The 20,728-nt window shown below is 32.1% G+C and overlaps 1 protein-coding gene across 5 annotated transcripts in view; it reads right to left on the reverse strand.

The window, feature by feature from the left end:
* LOC140062098 (transcription factor AP-2-alpha-like) overlaps window positions 1–20,728 on the reverse strand; it is a 125,353-nt gene that overhangs the window by 4,240 nt on the left and 100,385 nt on the right. For all 5 annotated transcript variants that reach the window (XM_072108149.1, XM_072108150.1, XM_072108146.1 and 2 more), the window contains 3 exons: window positions 17,888–17,948; window positions 10,804–11,008; window positions 3,200–3,318 (listed from right to left, as the gene is read on the reverse strand). In XM_072108149.1, coding sequence (XP_071964250.1) covers window positions 3,200–3,318; window positions 10,804–11,008; window positions 17,888–17,948 — 385 coding nt within the window. The remainder of the gene's footprint in view (window positions 1–3,199; window positions 3,319–10,803; window positions 11,009–17,887; window positions 17,949–20,728) is intronic.

A 20,728-nucleotide genomic window follows, 5' to 3' on the forward strand; every position in this document is an offset into this window, starting at 1 on the left:
TCTGTTTCTATCTTAATCCTTTATTAATTTTAATGTTTGATTTAGCGCACTGCTTCGTCAAATAACACAAGAAATGGTCAATACCCGGAGGCAGGATCCAATTCACCGTAAGCGAATTATTGAAAACTACGTCTGTCGTACATCTAGCCATAAACAACTACCTATCTTAGGTTTGAAAATCAGAATATTATTTAAAGAACAAAATATATTGAATATCTAACAATATGCTTCTATTTCACGTGTTTTAGTTTGTAACCTATTCTAAATTATATAAGGTTCAATATTAATATATGATCTAAACTTCAATCAATAATCAATCGTCGTATATCTCGTTTATGTTAACAACAAAATGTACAATGTTTCTTTATATAGAAAAAGGGTCGTTAAACCATAATTCAACCTGAGGTGTACTTTTTGACAAAGGTTAATATTTGGCTACGTACACAAACGTCTGGTTAGCAATTCACCAACAAGACCAAAAGAACAAAAAGGCTATTCAAAGAAACTAAGTAATGAATGCAGCTACTTCACAAACCTTATACAATCGATTTAAACAGTACCTCAAAAAAAAGGCCTTGGCTTATATTTGCACCCATATTTACCTGGGATTAGTTGGTGTGAAACAGGACACCTTTTTGGAATATTGTTCATTTACATCGCTACAGAAAGTGTAATTGAAATCATGTAAATTCCATATCGTTCACGTCTTTATTGAGTAATGACTGATTATCTAAAAACTAACAAGTCTTTATGGAGATGTGGAGTGACCTATTGCCATAGTATATTCATATGCCTAAGACTTAGGCTAAGAACAGATTGAAGAAGACTAAGATAAATTAAAAGAAAAGAGTTTAAACAAGTACTGTATAAAAGAAATGGAAAACGCTAATTATATATTTGGTTTATAGATAATTCGACGAGAAATGACAGCCACCAGTAGGAAAAACGTATCCAATTTGTAGAATTGCCTTTGAATTAAGAAGATTTTAAAAAAGTGCGAAATACACTGAGTTGATGAAAGAGCAATATATGTGGATTGTGAGATCTTAAGTAAATCCTCACTACTTATTATAAATTATGTTTAAAGGATACTGTATGCGAAATACAATAACAACAATTAAACTACGAAAGTATTTTGTTAGGTATCTTGTATGTAGATGAAACGAAGTAGGCCTATACATAATCAAATTTTAAGTTTATGTAGCCAGTTTTAATTTTAGTATAATCAATAAAAGATCAACACCAGAAATCAATACAACCACACCATCTGAACGTCGTGTTTAAAGCCCCATTCCCTACGTTTTTTAGATCTATTTTAAGATCACAAACTATATTTAATGTAAAAATAATACTATATGGTCCTATTGCGATAACTTTTTTCGTCTTTAAACGGTTAAAAATGTGAAAAATAAATCGATTCTAATAATTATAGAGGCCCGCTATAAATCCCAAAATGCATTGCGCGCGGATTGATATTTTTGTTTTTCACCTGTAATTCGCCCACTTTTCGATCGATCGTGAAGCCAAAACAAATGGAAGACTCCTAACTTTTCAGCGAAAATACCGGGTTTTCCCCAATTTGTATCAACGGAGTCTGGCAAAAATAGAAAGACAATTAATGCAGCAACTATACAACGTCAGGCTAGGTATATAGCTAGCGTACGATGTTCGTACGTTATCGATGTTTACCAGCTAGGCCTACAAAACTAAGCCTAGCTAGGCTAGGCCTAAGACCGTCCACGAGAGGTCGATCACCGCGAGCTACTTAGGTAGTGCATTGTTTCTCACTTTTTCTCATAATTTACCATAAAACGTACATTTAAGACAAGGAATGACATGGTTTAATGTTTTTAAAGTGATATATATGTATTATTTTCCAAAAAACGTCCAAAATTGCAGGGAAGGGGTCTTTAAGTAAAATTCCATCAAATTGTTTTACGAATGGATTTTATTGAATGGATATTTTGATAAAGGGATGGAGGTTATTAAAGCATATCCCATATGCGACACAGTATGAACATATCAGTTTATTAAAGCCATCATCTATATAGGTATAAGGTTTCTTTTAATTGTCTATCTTTGTTGAAATAATGAGATGTTATTAAGGTGAGCCAGTTTGAATGACATCCTCTCCCAAAATATTCATGTCAGTAAATGAGACAGACACCGCCAATCAAACTATTGTACTACCTGTATCCCCGTTTATACTCTACGGGAATCCCATATTGGTAAACTAGGCCTAGTAAGTTTGCGTTATTAGTGGTAAGGTCTACGCAAGGTGGTCTGGGTTCGCACCTGAGTACTGTCCAGGGGCGAGGTCAGTGTGGTAGGTCAACGGATCAAGTGGACACTGTAGGCTAGCAGCTACTTGATTGTTAATTGATACGGTCAATAATAATTATACCAACACCTTATCAAGGTTAATATAAAAATATGTCTATTGTGACATGACACGTATAATTGGCGTGTCACGCGCCTAACGCGTATAATTAGCGTGTCACGCGCCTAATACAATAAATGCTTGACCATGTAAATTATGTATAGAATCATACACTTAGTTATTAATATTTTAGGCCATCACTAACAAGACAATACAATTTTTATAACGGTGTTAAATTCTGCCTAACCACTCGTTTAATTTATAAATCCTTCAACATTTCTATCACAACTACATAATATTCTTAATATAACAAAACTGTCAATTTATATTCTTTACGTCACATTTGTTTCATTTGTAATTTTTTTCTTCATATTTTCTGTTAATTATAGATCATGAATTACTATCTTGTCTTTGTAACAGTTTATTGTTATCATTAGGAGAAGATGTAATGACAACTTGATAAAGAACTTGATAAAGAACGGGATAAAGTGCGCATATTTACGAGGTTGACCGTACGGTACAATCAGTGTTTTATTACCTTTACATGGGGAAATATAAATAACAGTATTTTGTATAACATATTGCATTCAACATCGAGGAAATAATGGTGCTTTACACAAATGACTTGGCCTATGTTACATTATTTAGTTTCATGTGAAAAACTTCTAATGACGCGGTGAATGACGACACGTGCCAGAAGCGGACATGACATATTGATTATTTAAAGTACGAACTACAGTTATTGGCGCCAAAATGTAAATAAATGTACAGATTTGTATGTTTTGCGTAGGACTAATTCCAGTATACAAAAGCACCTACCTTCAACTAAAGATGTAAATAATGTAACATTCGCTGCCTTTCGTCGACCAGCTGGTAAATTTAAACCAATTTTCTCTAATCTTTCCCTTAGATACCTTCCACCATTTTTTGATTTTGCTCTATAAAAAAAAAATGAAAATGCATTGTTTATTCATATTATTATTAATTATTTTGCAAGTAAACACACAGAAGTATCAAGACGGATATCTCTGAAATCAAACTCAATTTATTTGTATAAACGGTATCCTAATATTATTTTATTACAATCAAACTGGCTGTTCATTTGAAAATGTCGTACAATTCACAAATCATATATTATTTAATATCTTTAGGCCTATACCTACAGGTTCGATAACCCCTGAGCAAGCACTCTGCTTAAATATTTCGCCTTATTTGGTTTTCATTTCATTCTTAATTTAGACTCTCCAATGTAGGCCTAAGAAGTATAGAATTCATTTCGATGATAAGTATGGCATATGGCATCTTTATTGAAATACAAACCTACAAACAGTTATCAAACCGACTCTGGAATTGTAATTGTTTACACTTGAACATGAACATGAAACAAGTCCACCTATTTATCACAGATGACATTAAGCCTAATGAACACTTGCATTTAAATAGGTTCAACAGATTTTTATTTTCATTTTGCTTGATGTGATGATGTAATTTGTCACCGCCTCTTGGATGGTAACACTGTTAAAGTCATTTATTTATGTTTGTCCATACCTGCCCTATGAATATTTCTAGTATATTTTAGCCCTAGGCTATTCTGGACCCGCCATGAAAATGGATCATAACACCGGTAGAAACAGCAGGCGACTGCCCTGGTACAGGTTAAAGAATTCACGTTCAATGACCCTAAATATTAAGTTTTAAATTTCTATTTTAGCCTCCTCACATTATTCCTACTGAAATTTCATTTTTCATAATTGAAATAATTTGGACATACAGGTGACACTATCGATTTATGCTAATTGTGTTTTACCTTAGGGGTGATTGATAATATCATATATCAATTGAAAGGTCCTGTAGTTGCCCTGCTGAACCAAAGCCAAGCATTTTGTACAAGTAAATCTAATCCCCGGAGATACAACAGAAACACCTTAAGATTTGTCATCATTTTTATTTAAAACAGAATGATTAAGAATTATAAAATTGAAATACACCGGAGATTAATTCATCATTTAATTAATATTCTTTTGTTTCTAATGAAAATATAAAGTAATATAAAGACTTTACTTGTAGATACAACTTTAATAATAAGAAGGGACGTCGTGGTATTTTGGTCACAAGCTCTTTTGCCAAAACTAAAAACAACTCTTGCTGAAGGAGACCATGTTTCAGCAAGTACATGCTCTACTGTACTTAAATAAATTCTCACATAAGTAGTAGACAAAACCTTGGAAAGTAATGTATAATATCCTATCCGTGGATGTACAAAAACAAAGTTATCTTTCTTATGAATTACTACCGCTGTACTACAGCAATCAATTATTAACAGGATAATACATCCATAAATTAAATTATAGCCTCTTTTAAATGAAGCCCTGTGGGACGCAATGTATTGCAGGCGGTCACACACTAATTATATCTCGTGAATTGCAGGAAAGCTATGGATTATAACGATTATTATCAATTATACCCGAATATTAATCTTTCCGAATTTTATTCTAGCTTCACGTTTGATACCTGCCAATTTCATCAAAACTTGTTTCTTCTTCAAATCACAATGTCCAAATACATGTTTTACTTATGTTTATTACTTTCCATCTTAACGTAATTTAAATGAAAATAGTTATATTTAAGCATTTACTGTGCTTTCTAACATTGGTCCTGCTGGTTCATATATTGCGAAATCTAAACACTAATGCCAATAATTTACACTAAAGTCACTTTTTAAAAGTTAATTATTTAACAAGGTTACACAACTTTATCGAGTTTTTGTGAAAGACATATTTTAATTTGAATTGAGAAATTATAATTTAATGTCTAATAACACCGCAAGAAACCCAGGTCTATCTTCCTCATGCCGCTTACTGTCCGATTAGAAAATGCCTCGAGAACATATACTATCACCACTAACTGTTCCAATAAAATTCCTAATCAATTGTCACTCAGAACTATCAAATTGCAATTAAAATTGACATCTAAGGCGTTTTCTTGATTTGTTAAAATTGTCAGAAAATTATGAATTGATACTGTGTAATCCTCTGTATGACGAAAATTTACAAAGAAATATTTGATGTAATTTAATTGGTTAGTTTGGTAAATTACATTTCCTACTGCAAATCTTGATATGGATGTGACCATCAGACATTAAGTGAGTCAAATCGACTATCTAATTAATAACAAACTATTTCCTTAAAATAAAAACATTGCAATGAATGTTACAGATTTTGTATTAAGCGTTACCGTAAGTTTTCTTGTTTAACCAAAGCAATAGAATGCTATATTTTCAATTTAATTTTCTGCGATATAGTAGGCGGAATATTCTGAAACAAGCTTACTAATTATTACTAGTTCCAACATGAGCATCCCAGTGATTACAATTTTGTTATTATTCCGCATGGTTAACTAATATTTTCCGATGTATAGCTATTGACTCATAAATAATAAAATAATTTCCAACGATGATTAAACAATGACCGTATAGAATATTAGTTTAAAAATGTTTAAATCTGCAGATTTACTTGAAGGGTTCCTTTAGTTCAATACGAATATCAACCGAAGACAGCAGATGGCTGATTTTACCGATTAGAAACGATCTGTACAACAAGGTAACTGTAATTATTTACTAATTGGAACAAGAGGCGCTACAAAATACAGACTTTAAATTATTATAATAACATCATTAATAAACCACCCCGATAAGGTTGATCACAAATAGCGTGCGCGACGCATTGTGGGAAGGGTTTGGGAGCAAACATCACGAAGCGTACGTAAATGATTTGTTGTTTGTACGTACGCGTAGTGACGTTTGCTTGCAAACCCTTCCTATCATTTGCGATAAACCTTATTAGTACAAAATATCGGAGGCTTGATAGAGGTAAAACATAATTCCATTAGAATAACCAAACGCATATTAACAGACTTCCCCACTTGGCCAGAGGGATATTGTAAATATCAATGAATTACCATGCAAGGAATCGAGGCGTATAATCGCGAGTTATTTTACTACTTGCCTAAATCCATTATTGTTAAAGTTAAACCTGATACGTTTCCTTAAAATCCCCGAGAAATCGGTTACCTAATAATACCATTACAACCATGAAGTACTTTCCCACATACAGTACTGCACGTTAGAACCAATTTTATTTTGATTCAAGATAAAAATATTTTTACGAATGTCGATGTATAGAAATATATGCCGGCATAAATACCACACATGTTAGATCTTGAAAATAGCATTGCATTTTTTTTTATTACATCCTATTCTCATATAATGATACCTGTTCAGTATCTTAGACAAACTCATAATACAGAATCGCATATGTATCACATGTGGTGTCTGTATCATGGAGAATCGACTGGTATAAACTGATAGCGATTACAAAATAGAATTTGTGTCAGGGGTTATTGTGTCTGATAGCCACGTTCTAAAAACGAATAAACTTCCAAGTCTTCTTGGAGAGTAAAGTACTTATTTAATTTAGAAGAAAAACGTCATGGGACGCGTCATGTCATTTTCTATCGTAATATCTTTCGCATCATTAAAATAGTGTGTGTGAAAATTGCCAGTCTGTCAATTCAAAACTACTCAAACTTGTGTAACATTTCAATGTGTTAGGCCCGATTTAGTCAGATGATAGCGAAAGAGTCTTGACCTGCTCACCGGAATCTGGGGCACGCAGCAGTGGGATCTACCGTAAGCTGAGGTTATTTGAAGACCTAGCCCAGCGGGTGATGGTAGACCAACAAAAACATTTATACTTATGGAAGAATTTGTCGGTATTGTACCTCACAAAGACACGATGGAAACCAGTAAAATTCCAATAAAATGGCAAAGAAGGTGAATTTAGTGTGTGTCAGAATAAACAGTAAACAAGCCAAAGGGCCTGGTTTTTTTAATTTACCAATGGCATTCCCACTTGGGCCAAATGAAATGGAACGCCCTCTGGCTCCGGGACGCACGTACCACAATTACGCTTGGTCACACTCATTTTAGGCCAGGGGGTTGGTAAGGCTAGTTAAGTCATGACTATTATCAGGTGGAATACACCAGTCTAAACAATAGCTTTAATGAACTAAACTTTAATATGGTCGGTTAAGAAAGCACCTAGAGCAATTATTTGTGTTTCTTTGGTGGCATTCAACGGGGCTATTCAAGAGGAAGAATAAGTACGAAATATAAGTCACTTCAGAAATGCAATTGAAAAGTAGCAAATTTAGGCAACAAATACGGTCTCACCTTACAGCACTAATGCGTATGTAGATTATATTACTTGTAAAGGTTCCAGGACTAACTGATCCATATAAATGCTATTTTAGACATTAAACAGCTGCTACTCTTTTAAGCCACAACTTAAATAATGTTTTACTTGGTTTTCATTACCGGTACTTAGGCCTACTTTTAACTTTCATACAAAATTGGAGAACTTCACTTCATCTTTGTATTGTAATACCAATATTTAGCATGGTACTTATAATTTAGAATAAATATTTTATATTTATAAATCTAATTTTGTTATAACATTACAAATAGAGTTCCCCCTCCTCTCTTCCTTTATTTAGGCCTATACTTATTATCGACTTTCTGAAGTTAGATACTAATAGTACTATAGGTCTGAACAAAAAAAGAAAGAAAGAAAAAATATAGTTGAAGGGATGAACCATACAAATGAAAAAGACGTAACCGAGTAAGTTACAGATGAAATGAAACGAATAAATTGAAAATGAACACTTGAAAAAAAATATTTAGGGCAAGAAGTAGGACAACGTAAGTTATTAAAGTAATGGCAATCGCGTTCACTGAACCCATAGTAACATCCATGTCAAGCCTGCTTTCGAACCTACAGTGTTTACTGCAGTTGGAAGCCAGTGTAGAAGTCTTCGTATCCGATATCGAAACACTGCGTGAAGTAAGTTTTGATGTGAGACAAATACAACTATGACAAGGTGTGAAATTGCTATCTGCGTCTCTTGAATTGCATTGGTATGCTGGGAATTACACAGGGTTAAGAACCTCTACCCATTATATACATGTGAAGAAGAACATATATTGCTTGAGAACCTATTCAATATTTAAGTTCAACTTAAAAAGTTACTAATTTATTGGAAAAAGATTTAGAAAACTTTAATACAAATTGGTTTCTTTGAAAACAATAATGCAATTTGTTTTCTTTGATTACAGCAACGATTTTGAAGTTAAAAAACAATTAAAATTAAATTAATTTGTTTCTGTTTTAATAAATATTTGAAAGGACGTTGACAATGTTACCGATACAAAATCTTTAATAAAGAATGAGAGATAGATGATCAATTGTATCAACTTATCGTAAAGATTAAATCTACAAAACGCTGATGAATCATTGAGAATGGTCGTAAACTGGTCACCGGTCAGTAGCCCTTACATAACTGAAGCCCTGGATCTAAGAACTGGACATAAATCCAGACTTATACAAAACCTCAACTGGATTTGAATGGCGTCTGAAACTATGGAGAAATAATCACTCCATGCTGAAACATACAATGTTTTACTCAAACAAACTAAAAAAACAAAATAGATTAATTGATACTGTCTTTATCTTCAAACATGTGATTAGTGGTGTCTTCTTCTAGGCTTAACATTGGCTACTTTCCTTGTTTGTAGTTATCCTTTCTATTTATATGCTTTCTGCGGGCTAACCTTTTCTTATTTTTAGGTCAGATGAGTTTATATCCCTTGTAGATTTATCTTTTTGGTCTAAGTTGATTTTTATCATTGTTCGGACATGAGAGGTACAATTGCCTGTTAATCCCTCAAGATGGACGAGATTTTAATGCGCGAATATGTTTTATTATTTTTTTATTGCCAATTCTGAGGGCGGTAATGCGACGGTTTGAGGATTGTCAACCAGTCGTCGCCACAGCGGTTATGGGTCTTCTGACCTTATACATAATACAATGATACCATCTTATAGGGAGCTTTATTGCCATGGAAACAAGTCAAAATCAAGTATTTTGTACCAGTAGGCACGACTTTTGTAACAGTGTAATAAATGGTAAACACTAAAACAAAATCAGTATTGGCATATGATGGAATTTCCAAATGATGCTAACTTGGCTTAAGCTATACTTTAACCAACGAGTTCCTCAGCAGACAAAGAAGATGAGCAACGTTCGGTAGTAGCAAGTCTCCTCATAGTGTAGCCGAGCCGAGTACTCTGCGCTCAAAAATACAGAAAATGCAACTAATTTCAGCCACAGCAGCCGATTTGCATCGTTGTTTTATACCGAATAAATGAATAAAAATTATATAATTTAAATCACAAACGCTTTGTGCTGTCATGCTTATCACTTTTTTATGAATAAAACCATAGGAATAAAAATCATCGAAGGAAAAGCCGTTTATAAAACGTTACGCATGCGAAGCTACTAAGATGAGTGATGGCATAGGCCTAAGTGGACATTTAACCGTAGTGATTAATTCTTTGAATGAAATATATCCATAATTTGTTTTAAATTATATGAAACTGACGAGTAATTCACTTCAACTGTTGTAATTCACGATGCACAATATTGTTTAAATTGTGTACGTTGAAACATTGACAAATGACACAGCACTATGTAACTAATAAAGATTTGGTTTTGATTTTACCATGGATGTCAGCAATTTGAAACCACGAGACTCGAGCTTAGATAAAGCGACAGAGAAGATTAGCCCCTGTGAACAAGAAGCCTCCAAGCCCGCTGGCATAGGAAGCGATTTGCACCATCACTACTTATAACAATCCTACGGGGATGCTGGGCTTAGGAGATATCTTGTCCTTAAGGTGTATCACTAATAAAACACTAAACTTTCATATCAACTTAAAAAGATGGGGTAGCGTCTAGGCGGTGTGCTTCTAGAAATAAAATTAAGTAATCCCTATTAAGCCTTATGTCATTGGAAGTCTATAGACGAGTGGTTTATTTTTGTGTAAAAATTCCAAACAGGCATCTAGGAGAAATTAACAGTGTCATGAGACTTGAATAAAAGGCATCCGAAACCTAAGGCGATTAGCAACCCAAATGTTTGACCTATCCAGTAATAATGTTTCTATTTAATTGTCCAACTGATACTTCAGGATGATAATATTAATTGTATTACGTTTAGTTAAAGCGGCAGGAGTTTTAGGAAGTTTTATTAAAAAGACGGATCAATGACGTAGTTAATCACGTGTCACTTTAGAATATACCGTAGTTGGTATAATAATTTTGATTTTAAGTAAATATATCAATTATAAATTATGGTATGCCAACATAGGCCTACCTATACACTGTATTACGTCGAACATGGAAAAAATACGTACTTATTTTTCCTTCACGTTAATAAATTTTTACTGCAGTTATTATCATTCCATTTTTCAAACGATCTTGTGCTTATTATGATTACAATTACAAAGTGAACAACAATTACGTACCTTCGAAGTACTCCCCCTAACAACGATGCATTTAAACACTCGGGCGGACTTAGCCTCCGTTGAACTTCTGCTACAGTGACCTTGTATTTAGACGTAGAGCTAAGCAGAGACAGACGACCAGGAACAGAACAAAATACATCATTTGGCGATGTAACGTTTGAAATCATTCCATCTTTGCCATTTTCACTTGGTTTTCTTACTACAGCTGTAACGAGAATAAAAATGATATATATAACAAATATGTAATCCTTTGCTAATAATAATAATCGATATCGATAAGGTAAATTTGTATTTTTATTCGCAAATTTGAAATAAAATTAGATAATTGTAGAAGGTAATCAGTGATGTTCTTTCTGTAATAACATCATTATGTTTTCATAAGAATTGTTTTGTTAAGAGATGCACTTAATGATCTCAAATGGTTACAATCTTGTCAAACGTACAATAACATTACGATGTTATTCAATATCAATGTACTCCACAGAATTATGAGCAATATTAATATATTATTTGGACAAGTCGTACCCATTATAAGAGGCTCATTTCGGTATATTTTCCTGTTATTTTGAATATTGTTTCAATAATTAAAACTTAAGTAAAGACAGTTATATTACGATTAGTTAGGCCTACTTATTTCTACAGAATAATAGATATATAAGTCCTTGTTTTAGAGAGCCATTTGACATTACTTTTGTTTACTGAAACGTTTTATACTAGAAGTCCACAATTACTTCATGTTTGATAAAAGTGAATACTGCCGTAGTGTTGAATCTGTATGTCATTCTTATGACGAATTGCTCGGCGACACAAATAAACATAGTTTGGGTAAAATGGGTACAGCAATATCTTACCTCAGTAAAGATAAATCATTTTGTTGACAAATAGCTAAATATTTGTCAAGAAAATTACCCATAGATCATGATCGTTAAATATCTTGTCAGCATACGTGCAATTACCACGTTAATATGACTTAATTACGACATACATTTCCAACGAAATTGATGTTGAAATTGGTAATGTAACCATTTAGGCCTATATATTTTGCATGTAAAATGAAGTGATTGAGCGTGTTCACCAACATACGTTATAAATCGTTTTTAAATTATTGATGATTTGTAGTCTGTTTTGCCATTGAACTACATGATCTTTATTTATTGTGATTTATTATTTCTTTCGTCATTTTCACAAGAAAAAAAAACACAAAAAAACCTTAGCATTAGGTCTGCATATGTATTCGAAGAATTAAAACATAACGTTTTATTTTATTTTTTTATTACTGATTATTTTCTTCAAATATTGTAGAATTTTGAGTTTTTGGGGAGGATGGCGAACATACTATGTAATTGAATTACCAAAGCACGCCCTCTGTCACTACTTTTCTCTACCTTGATGGCAGCATATCTTATATCTTTACAATACAGTAAGACGCACACAATAAAGTGAAAAAAAAACCACAATTTTATTGTAATATAAAATAAAAGCAATCTCTCTCCTTTGTTAAGATTCACATGTTTCAGAAAATGGCAGATTTACTGTAATTCTTATCCATGTAACACCCAGTATTCTTGTGAGTCGACCAAGCATATAACAGCTGTGGACAAGGCTTTGAAGGCCGTTTAGTTTTCCTGTTCTTTCTGCTATTTCTTCAATGTAACAATGTTTTGTGGATTTACTATTGTTTATACATGTCACGCACAACAATTGTGGCTTAGTCTTGTCTGTGTGACATGGAAATAGTTTCTTTAATTTTCTCTCATTTTTTGTTGTTGTCAAAACAACTTTTTATCCACCAATGCATTATTGCTTTGATAAAATATTTAAAAGAAAGAAATATTATTATTATACTTAAAATAATCACGTTACAGTCATATTAGGAAAATATGATTTTAAATAACTCGTTGACAAAATGGGGTTAATAGTACTTTTGGTAGATTTGTTACTGCGCATGTGGTTGTCGATTCATCAAATATAAATATTTTGTAAGGTTTTTAATCGACCATTATGCTTAGAACTATGTGTTTCTCTTCTTTTGATACTGGATCAATCGTGTTTGTTCCGGTTAACAATTTTCCTGGTTGAGTCAACATTTAAGCCCAGTGACCTAATTTTGACGTATTGTAGACATTTTATTTGAGCAAATAGACTTAATGAAGTGATACATGCACTATAAGTATATGACTACCACTTTCTTTTTTTATTCAGTTGATATAGTTGTTCTTTTGAATTTAGTAGAAAATAACTACAGTAATACGTTGCTTAAATGTATTTCTTTTATGACTATAAACATAAGAAGGTCTTAATATTACTCATTGAGTATAGTAAACATTGGTGGAATGCTTGTTGAAGATGTATCACAAATCAAAAACCGTAAATTATCACCTCGTCAAACACGTTATTCATGACAGAACAGTAAATTTCCATAAAATCTTTACAGTGATTCATTAATCTTAAATACTACATTACTGAATGAGTCGTGTGTCGTTTTTTACTCATCAAAGTAAGATATATTATGCGTGAAGTGGTGTGTTTAATGCGAAGACGTTTATTAAGATAATATTTTAAAAACCAAAATCAAAGTGACTAGTTAATATAGTCCCATGAGTTTTTGCGTACAAATTTCACTATCGGAAATTCACTGTAAAAATCATATGCAAATAGAGAGACTACGTTACTGTATTATTCATGATACACGGTTATAGCAAAGTATAATAGAAATAATGGTTTCTAAAAAGAGTATCTAAAGTCATTGACATTGCCTAATTATACTTTGAAACACGGCATTCATGAACAATATTTGATTATTCATCCGTAGCAAAAAGCCTTTGGGAAAATTGTTAGTTTCCAAAAGTACAGTGCCGTTTTAACGCATTGTTGTCGGCATATTTATTCACTTTTCAGAAGCGTATTTACATTTAGAGTTATGTTCGTGGTTGTGTTTACAGTTTACAACGTACTCTACGTATTAACTTACACTTACGGTTGCCTGTGAAAGCGAGATGCAGTTCAATGAAAATAACTATAAAATAATTTAATTTAATACACGCGGATGTGATTGCTAGTTCAGAAAAAAAATAAATAAAAAGGAGTGAAAAGAAAGTACCAGTTTTATATTTAGGTCTTAAAATAATATAACTAAGATACCAAGTTAAATTCTAACATTCGAACCAAATATTGCTTCACATTAATTAATTAATATGGTAAGTCAATTAGAAATATTTATATCCCTCACGGAATTTAAATTACTAAATAAAAGTTAAACAAACTTAATTATTTCCTTATTAATTAATCCAATAAAGACGTTGATTTCACTCCAACAGAAGGTTTAATAAAATACTTTTGTTCACTATTAATTAAACTGAAATTCGTTAATATCGAATTAAATTGATATTCTTAATTTGAAAAAAAAAAGCCTTTTTATTCATAATAATGGGCAGAAGGTTTCTGAAATGTTGACGTTTTCATAGAAAATTAAGATAGAGATTTCTTATATTCAATATAGTTTAGGTGTATACTTTTCCCCCCCAAAAAAATGTAAAAATTATTTTATTCATTCAGAATTTTTACCGGTAATTGTTTAATCAAATGTAGGCCCTAATAAATGTTTCTCTTCAGACGTTCTAAATAAGGTGGTTAAAGGTACTCCTTTGAAGCCTTCATTTGTTTGCGATTAAAACTAAATAAAGGGTCCAAGCTAAGTTTAAACACTTTTTGATAAACGAATCGTTAATTGTTTAGTCTATTTCAGTTTCTAAAATTGTGTTACTCATTTTTGTTAATGTATTTCACCACTTAGTTTATTTTGAATTTCTTTCTAAATGGGTCAATCAAATAGAATTTCCAGAAAATAGGTTTAAACGTATTTGCACCTCACAAACACAGCATAAACAACATACCGTTGATAAATAAGATATTAAATTAGATATAAAATGAAAGGTACTTAAACGTGCAGTGTTAATATACAAATGATATTTAATAGCATTAACAAAACGTAATAATTTTAATTTAGGGTTGTATTTAAAAAAACATAACAATGACATGCCCTTGTAAGTTAATATCAATGTCGTTATAATACGAGTTATTGTACTATTCGTTTATTTGTCAGAACCGGTTTGATTTTCTGACATTACCATGTAAATTGGTAAGATTAATTCTCTTTTTGGCCGAAAGCTGAATCAAATGGTTAGTGTTACTTTACTAATGGTTCCTTGGGGGTGTTGTATTATTCAAAGCAAGTTATCACAATACCAATATACTACCGGCTAATGATGCTTTACAAAATACATCCTTTTAAACTCAATGATTCTTGTCTTGAAGAAAGAGATAAACATGTCAGATTACGCTACACGTCGGAAATAACTATCGAAAAACATTTGTAAACAATAAAACAATGGATATAAACTCGTTTATCACAAAGATAGATAGGAGTATAATGCAATTAACAAATCAACGAATTTACACTGGTATTGATTAACAAGTGTTTAATTTATATTGTATGTTTGAAACATGTATTTCTATTTGTATGCTGCTTTGGTTAAAATGTTTTAGTATTTTCTTTTTTACTTAAACATTGATCAACTTGCAATGTTCATCTTGTTGAGTATTTCGAAATGATTACAGAAATACAGCGAACGCATCTTCTACAAGAGAAGCAATAAAACGACTAGAATTAATGGAAGTTGACCTTGACATCGCGGCTTTCTTTTATCTATTTAATTCTATATCACGTGTTCTTTAAAAAATATGTAGATAACGAATTAATAGTATTGTACATCAATAAAATAATTACAAAAATTGAAATCAGCAAAAAATCCTACGTGTATCTTAGGCCTTTTTTCAATTATCTTTTTCTAAAAAATAAACTTGAGTTGTCTTAATTTTATTTCTTTGAGACTATTTATAAATATGGTACAAAATAGTTTTACAAGATATCCTCGCGAGGTAAAATTGGGTAAAACCTCACTTCTGTTGTCAATAATAACAATAATAAATGCGTTTTTAATGTTGTAATTGTACGTATCGGAAACTGCTCTATTGGTAAACTCTTTAAAAGTGTGCATTTCAAAATGCTGACAACCGATGGTCATTACAATTGTTAGTTTTTGTAATGGTGTTAAACCATTGTCAATGCATTTCACGCTATCCAGAGTTTCATACGAACAAGGTGTATTGTAAAATAATCTAAGAACTATATTGTTTAATTAAAATGAATGGCGGAAGAAATGAAAAGTATATCGAATAGCAGGTCAAAACCCCGAGATCTTTGTGTGTGAATATCACACGGTCCACTTGCTAGGCTTATTCCTACCGAATATTTAAACTAGGCCTATCAATCAAAGCACAATCTATTGAACAATTAATTACCAAAGTCAGAATGCATTTAAACATTACAAGTCCTTTGTGTCACATTGTATTTAATTTCGTTACTTATTCTGACTTTGTTTTTAGAGTGTTTTTAGTTATTAAGAAAATGAATAAATCTTGAAGCATTTTATATGCCTTATGAACAATTATTTTTAATTTAATTATTATTTTAAATATTAATGATTGTTAAATAATATCCTTCGAAAGTTGGTTTAGTTTAGTGATTGTTCTTTTAATGTAATCAAAGCAAAAAAAAGAAGCCAAAAATAACTTTGCTACCGGTCCGTCGAAATACGTTATGCATTTATTATTATCAGACCATCTAATATGAGTATTTAGTCAGAACTAACAAATACATATTTCATCTCATTCGCCAACAATCAAAGATTATAAATCTAGGCCTGTTTCTCGCTTTAAGAACGATCAAAGCGCCTGCACTCACTTTGGTTTCCAGCAAATTGAGCAGCTAACGAACTTTCGATATTTTCTATTATATTTTATACGCTGTGTTTACGGGATAACACTTGTATGAAAAGGCAGTATGAATGAGACCGGTTATACTTAAAGAACGCACTCTTCTGAGTTTAATTAATCTATTCATAAAGTGAGGTTAGTTTCGGTCAATTTAGGATTAAAATCTATAATTTGTAGAAACTACGGAAGTATATGGCAGGTTTGTTGTTTTTGAGAGTACATTGAATTCTAAATATTCAGCTATACAAGAGTAAAGTACTCTTTTTATTATCATTTAATCGTAAATTACCTATCGAAGTCAAGATGTTATAGATACAAAAACAAGTCGGGAACTGTAATCGGGTATGTTGATTTGTACAAAATGCAACGAAATGTTTCACTTTATATGGTATATATAGAAATAATGTTTTATCATAGATTAATTATTTCGTGTATTATATATTTATGTTAATATTAATTAAAACATATTTTGAGATGCCAATTTATCAACGTAAATCGTAATTTTAAAATGAAAATTTCGTTATTTTGTGTAGTATTGATGACGCGTGACTCAGTGATTAATTTTCATATACCTCTAGATCCGGGTATATTTTATCTTGTAACAAAAGCGCATAAAAATTATAATATTATAATAATTTCATAGGCTTTTGGTTATTATCCATATAATATGCGAAATGGGGTAATTATTACTAAAACGAGGACGTTGTGTTGTTGTTTGTCTATTATCTTATTTCTATATCTTCGTTATTGCCAGACAAAGGGCGTGTGCTTAGTGCATTGTTTCTTTGTCGTCGGAAAAGAAGAAATTATTTTATCGTTTAATACATTTTAATAATATCTACCATGTCCACACAAAAAAACCATTAAAAAAAAGTTGTAGACATTCGTATTATAATTAATAAAAAAAAACAAATGTTAAATTCAGAATTTAACATTAATGCACGAGCGCCTACTGGAAACGGTTTAGCAAGACAAGCTGTTTTACTGATACAACCACTGATCCATAGAAATATTATTGATCGTACAATATTACCGACACTCGTAAAAATAATCTTCTGTACTACATCGATTTCTAGTTAATAAAATGTATTATACAACAATTAAAAAAAAGAGATAAGAAACTGCACCGAAACTCGGGTGGATTGCCAATGATGCAATAAGGATGATAGGCCTAATTGTGTAATCTAAAAATATTTGATTAAACTGAATTGCCAATTTATAATCATCGTTATCAAAATTCGATTCTTACCTCGTTTGATTACAGAATGATGATCACCGTATATGTGCTGCGATGTATCGTCATGCGCAGTCTGCAAAAAAATAATAACAATACATTATTAAATATAAACATGTAAAATTCACATCAATTTAAAATGGATGACCTCTGTCTACACTATCAAACTACTTTGACTAAAAATAATGGCGATATACCCATTACATATCTGGTAGTGATTTATTTTATTTTATTTTATTCAATTTTCAGGCACAAAAATACATGACAACAAGACAGCGGTGCAGCACCCTGAGGATTGCCATGAGTGCAAAGCACTATCGAGATGGCTCTCCATATACTGCACTTGAACATATAAGATGTGACATCATCAATCATGTCCATATATCAGCACATCACATTTTTTCACATCACATAGAGTTTGATAGTGTAGAAAGAGCTATACACTCAGCATAAAACAAATCATCAGATTAGAAAAGGAATTGGCAGACAATTGTAAAATATCCTATTCTTCAAGTGGCCGTTTCGACACAATTGTATTAGTGCTTGGTCACTATTGATTGTCCAAATATCAAAAGAGGCCGATCAAGAGTCCCTAAAGGCGGTGTTATATTTATTTTAGTTTGTTTGAAGACAGAATGTTGTGTCTGAGTTGGTTTAGAACAAAACGTTTGTGGTGACGTTCATTTACAAGATGAATTCTTCATCTGCTATGAGGTGGCCATGATGATGGATTAGAATGCCAACTGACAATACGAATATTTAAATAACTACAAAACAATTCAGGCCTGCACACTATATGAAACAAAAAGTATGCTTTGTTACCAGCCATCGTCGTTGAATTTGAAGAGCAAAAACAAATGTAAGAGTTGTTCATACAGAAGAGTTCGTTAAATGAAGTAGCGTACTGCATTGTGGGACGGATTACGACTACTGGAAGCCAAATGCAATTTGATGTTTGTCATATTATTGCAATTATTCATTATTATGCAAAAAATAACAAAAACAATTAAACATCGTTTACATTTAGAATTCAACGTCATCTGTAAAAATTGACACGATGTGTGAACCCTGATTATTGAAGTGGACAGACGGAACACAGCACGGTCAATAATTGTTAAAATGGCTCGGCCCTCGGGTACATATCGTCTGCGACTTCTTTCACCAAGAATTCGATTGTGTCTATTGCTAGTATACAGAAAATTAAAATATCTAGTCTATAGGATATTTATTTGTGTAATAAAAATAATAGGTGTGTTTGGGTGAATTGATTTGGGTTATGGGATGACCATTCTAGACAATTGTTTTGTTCTGTTCATTTTTATACACGTATATGGAAATTGTCGGTGAGTATAAGGAAGATACATATTGAAAGGGCAACCTCCACCAGGCTCAATGCTATTACTTCCTATTCCATTTCGGATATTACCAATCGAAAGCTAATGTGATTCAGAAGATGTTAATTAACAAAATGACTTCTACTTGTTGATTTATCTCGAGAAGACCGAGGAAAGCCTGTTACTTGTAATGGATTAAATACATGCAACTCGAATCATTTCGCACTTCGCTCTCATCCATTAATCTGTACATTAAACATATGCCTTGTACATGTCGTATTAGGGGGACTTCCGATTTAAATCTCTTTAAATCCACTTGCTTAGTTAGTGGGATAGTGTAAGGATGTTAAACCGCTATCAGTGAAGCTAAACAAGGGAATACACTCGCAATGTCTTTCAACAAACATATTCCTTGAACGACGACGCATCGGGTTAGGAACACACAGAGTGTTTAGTTGTAATAATAATTACCGTAATTAGTAAATAGTAGCTGGTAATTACCAAAACATTGGTTCTGACAGATTCAGAGTCTGTTAGAAGAACTATAATGGCCATTAGAAAGAAAACTGGTTGACAGTAATTTCACACTTAGGAATCATACACACTTGAACTTGAAGAAACTTGTGAAAAATCTCATTCGGATATAAATTACGCGTAACGATTATTCACAAACTAACTATATATACATTTAGACATAGATTATTAAAATCAACTGAAATGAACATTAATTCTATACAAATTGCATAACTGAGTCATCTGCCCTACTTTTCTCTGCTCACAATTTACATCAATTTGAATACACTGTAGCTGCTACATCAAATTATATAGGTTTTTTAGAAATCAAAATATTACGAAGAGCACAATAGATTCTATTCATACTAAAATATATTTTTGTTTGGAAAGCTTATAAATAGTTATTTTTATCCTATTACATTCTAAGCTGTGTCCTGATGTAGGCCTATGACCAGTTTAGCGTTCAAGATCATATTAACTAAGACAACGGATGTGAGATGCAGTATAGAACTTTATAGTAATAGTTCACCAACTAAAATAATGCACCCGTTCCGTTTTCACGACGTACCATATGACAAGCTAGCAGCGATTGAGTCTACCAGTCATTCTGCGCATGATCACATGTATCTTACAGAATAAAGTTAGTAACCTTAATATTGGATTGCATTTTCGGAAATTAAAAATTGAATATAATATAATAGCCAAGACACGTAATCTATCAATAGAATAGCTTTATAATATAATAATACAGGTGCGATTTCAAAGGGAAAATAGATGAGCTGAGCTTCTTTTATGATCGACAAAAATAACAAGCAGGCAGACGAGTATCGTTGATGTTTTCAAAAGGTTGAATCAGTTGTGTTTTGTCTAAGATGTGACAGATTTGTAATGAATAACCTACACATCCGTAGCCTCTTATATACCAGAAGAAAGGAGCGCCATTAGGATAATCGATAGAAATAAAACATGGATTACGCGGCAAAGCTGCAATAACGTTCAGGCACTTGGC

Source organism: Antedon mediterranea, chromosome 11 (assembly GCF_964355755.1).
Source record: "Antedon mediterranea chromosome 11, ecAntMedi1.1, whole genome shotgun sequence".
NCBI lineage: Eukaryota > Metazoa > Echinodermata > Crinoidea > Comatulida > Antedonidae > Antedon > Antedon mediterranea.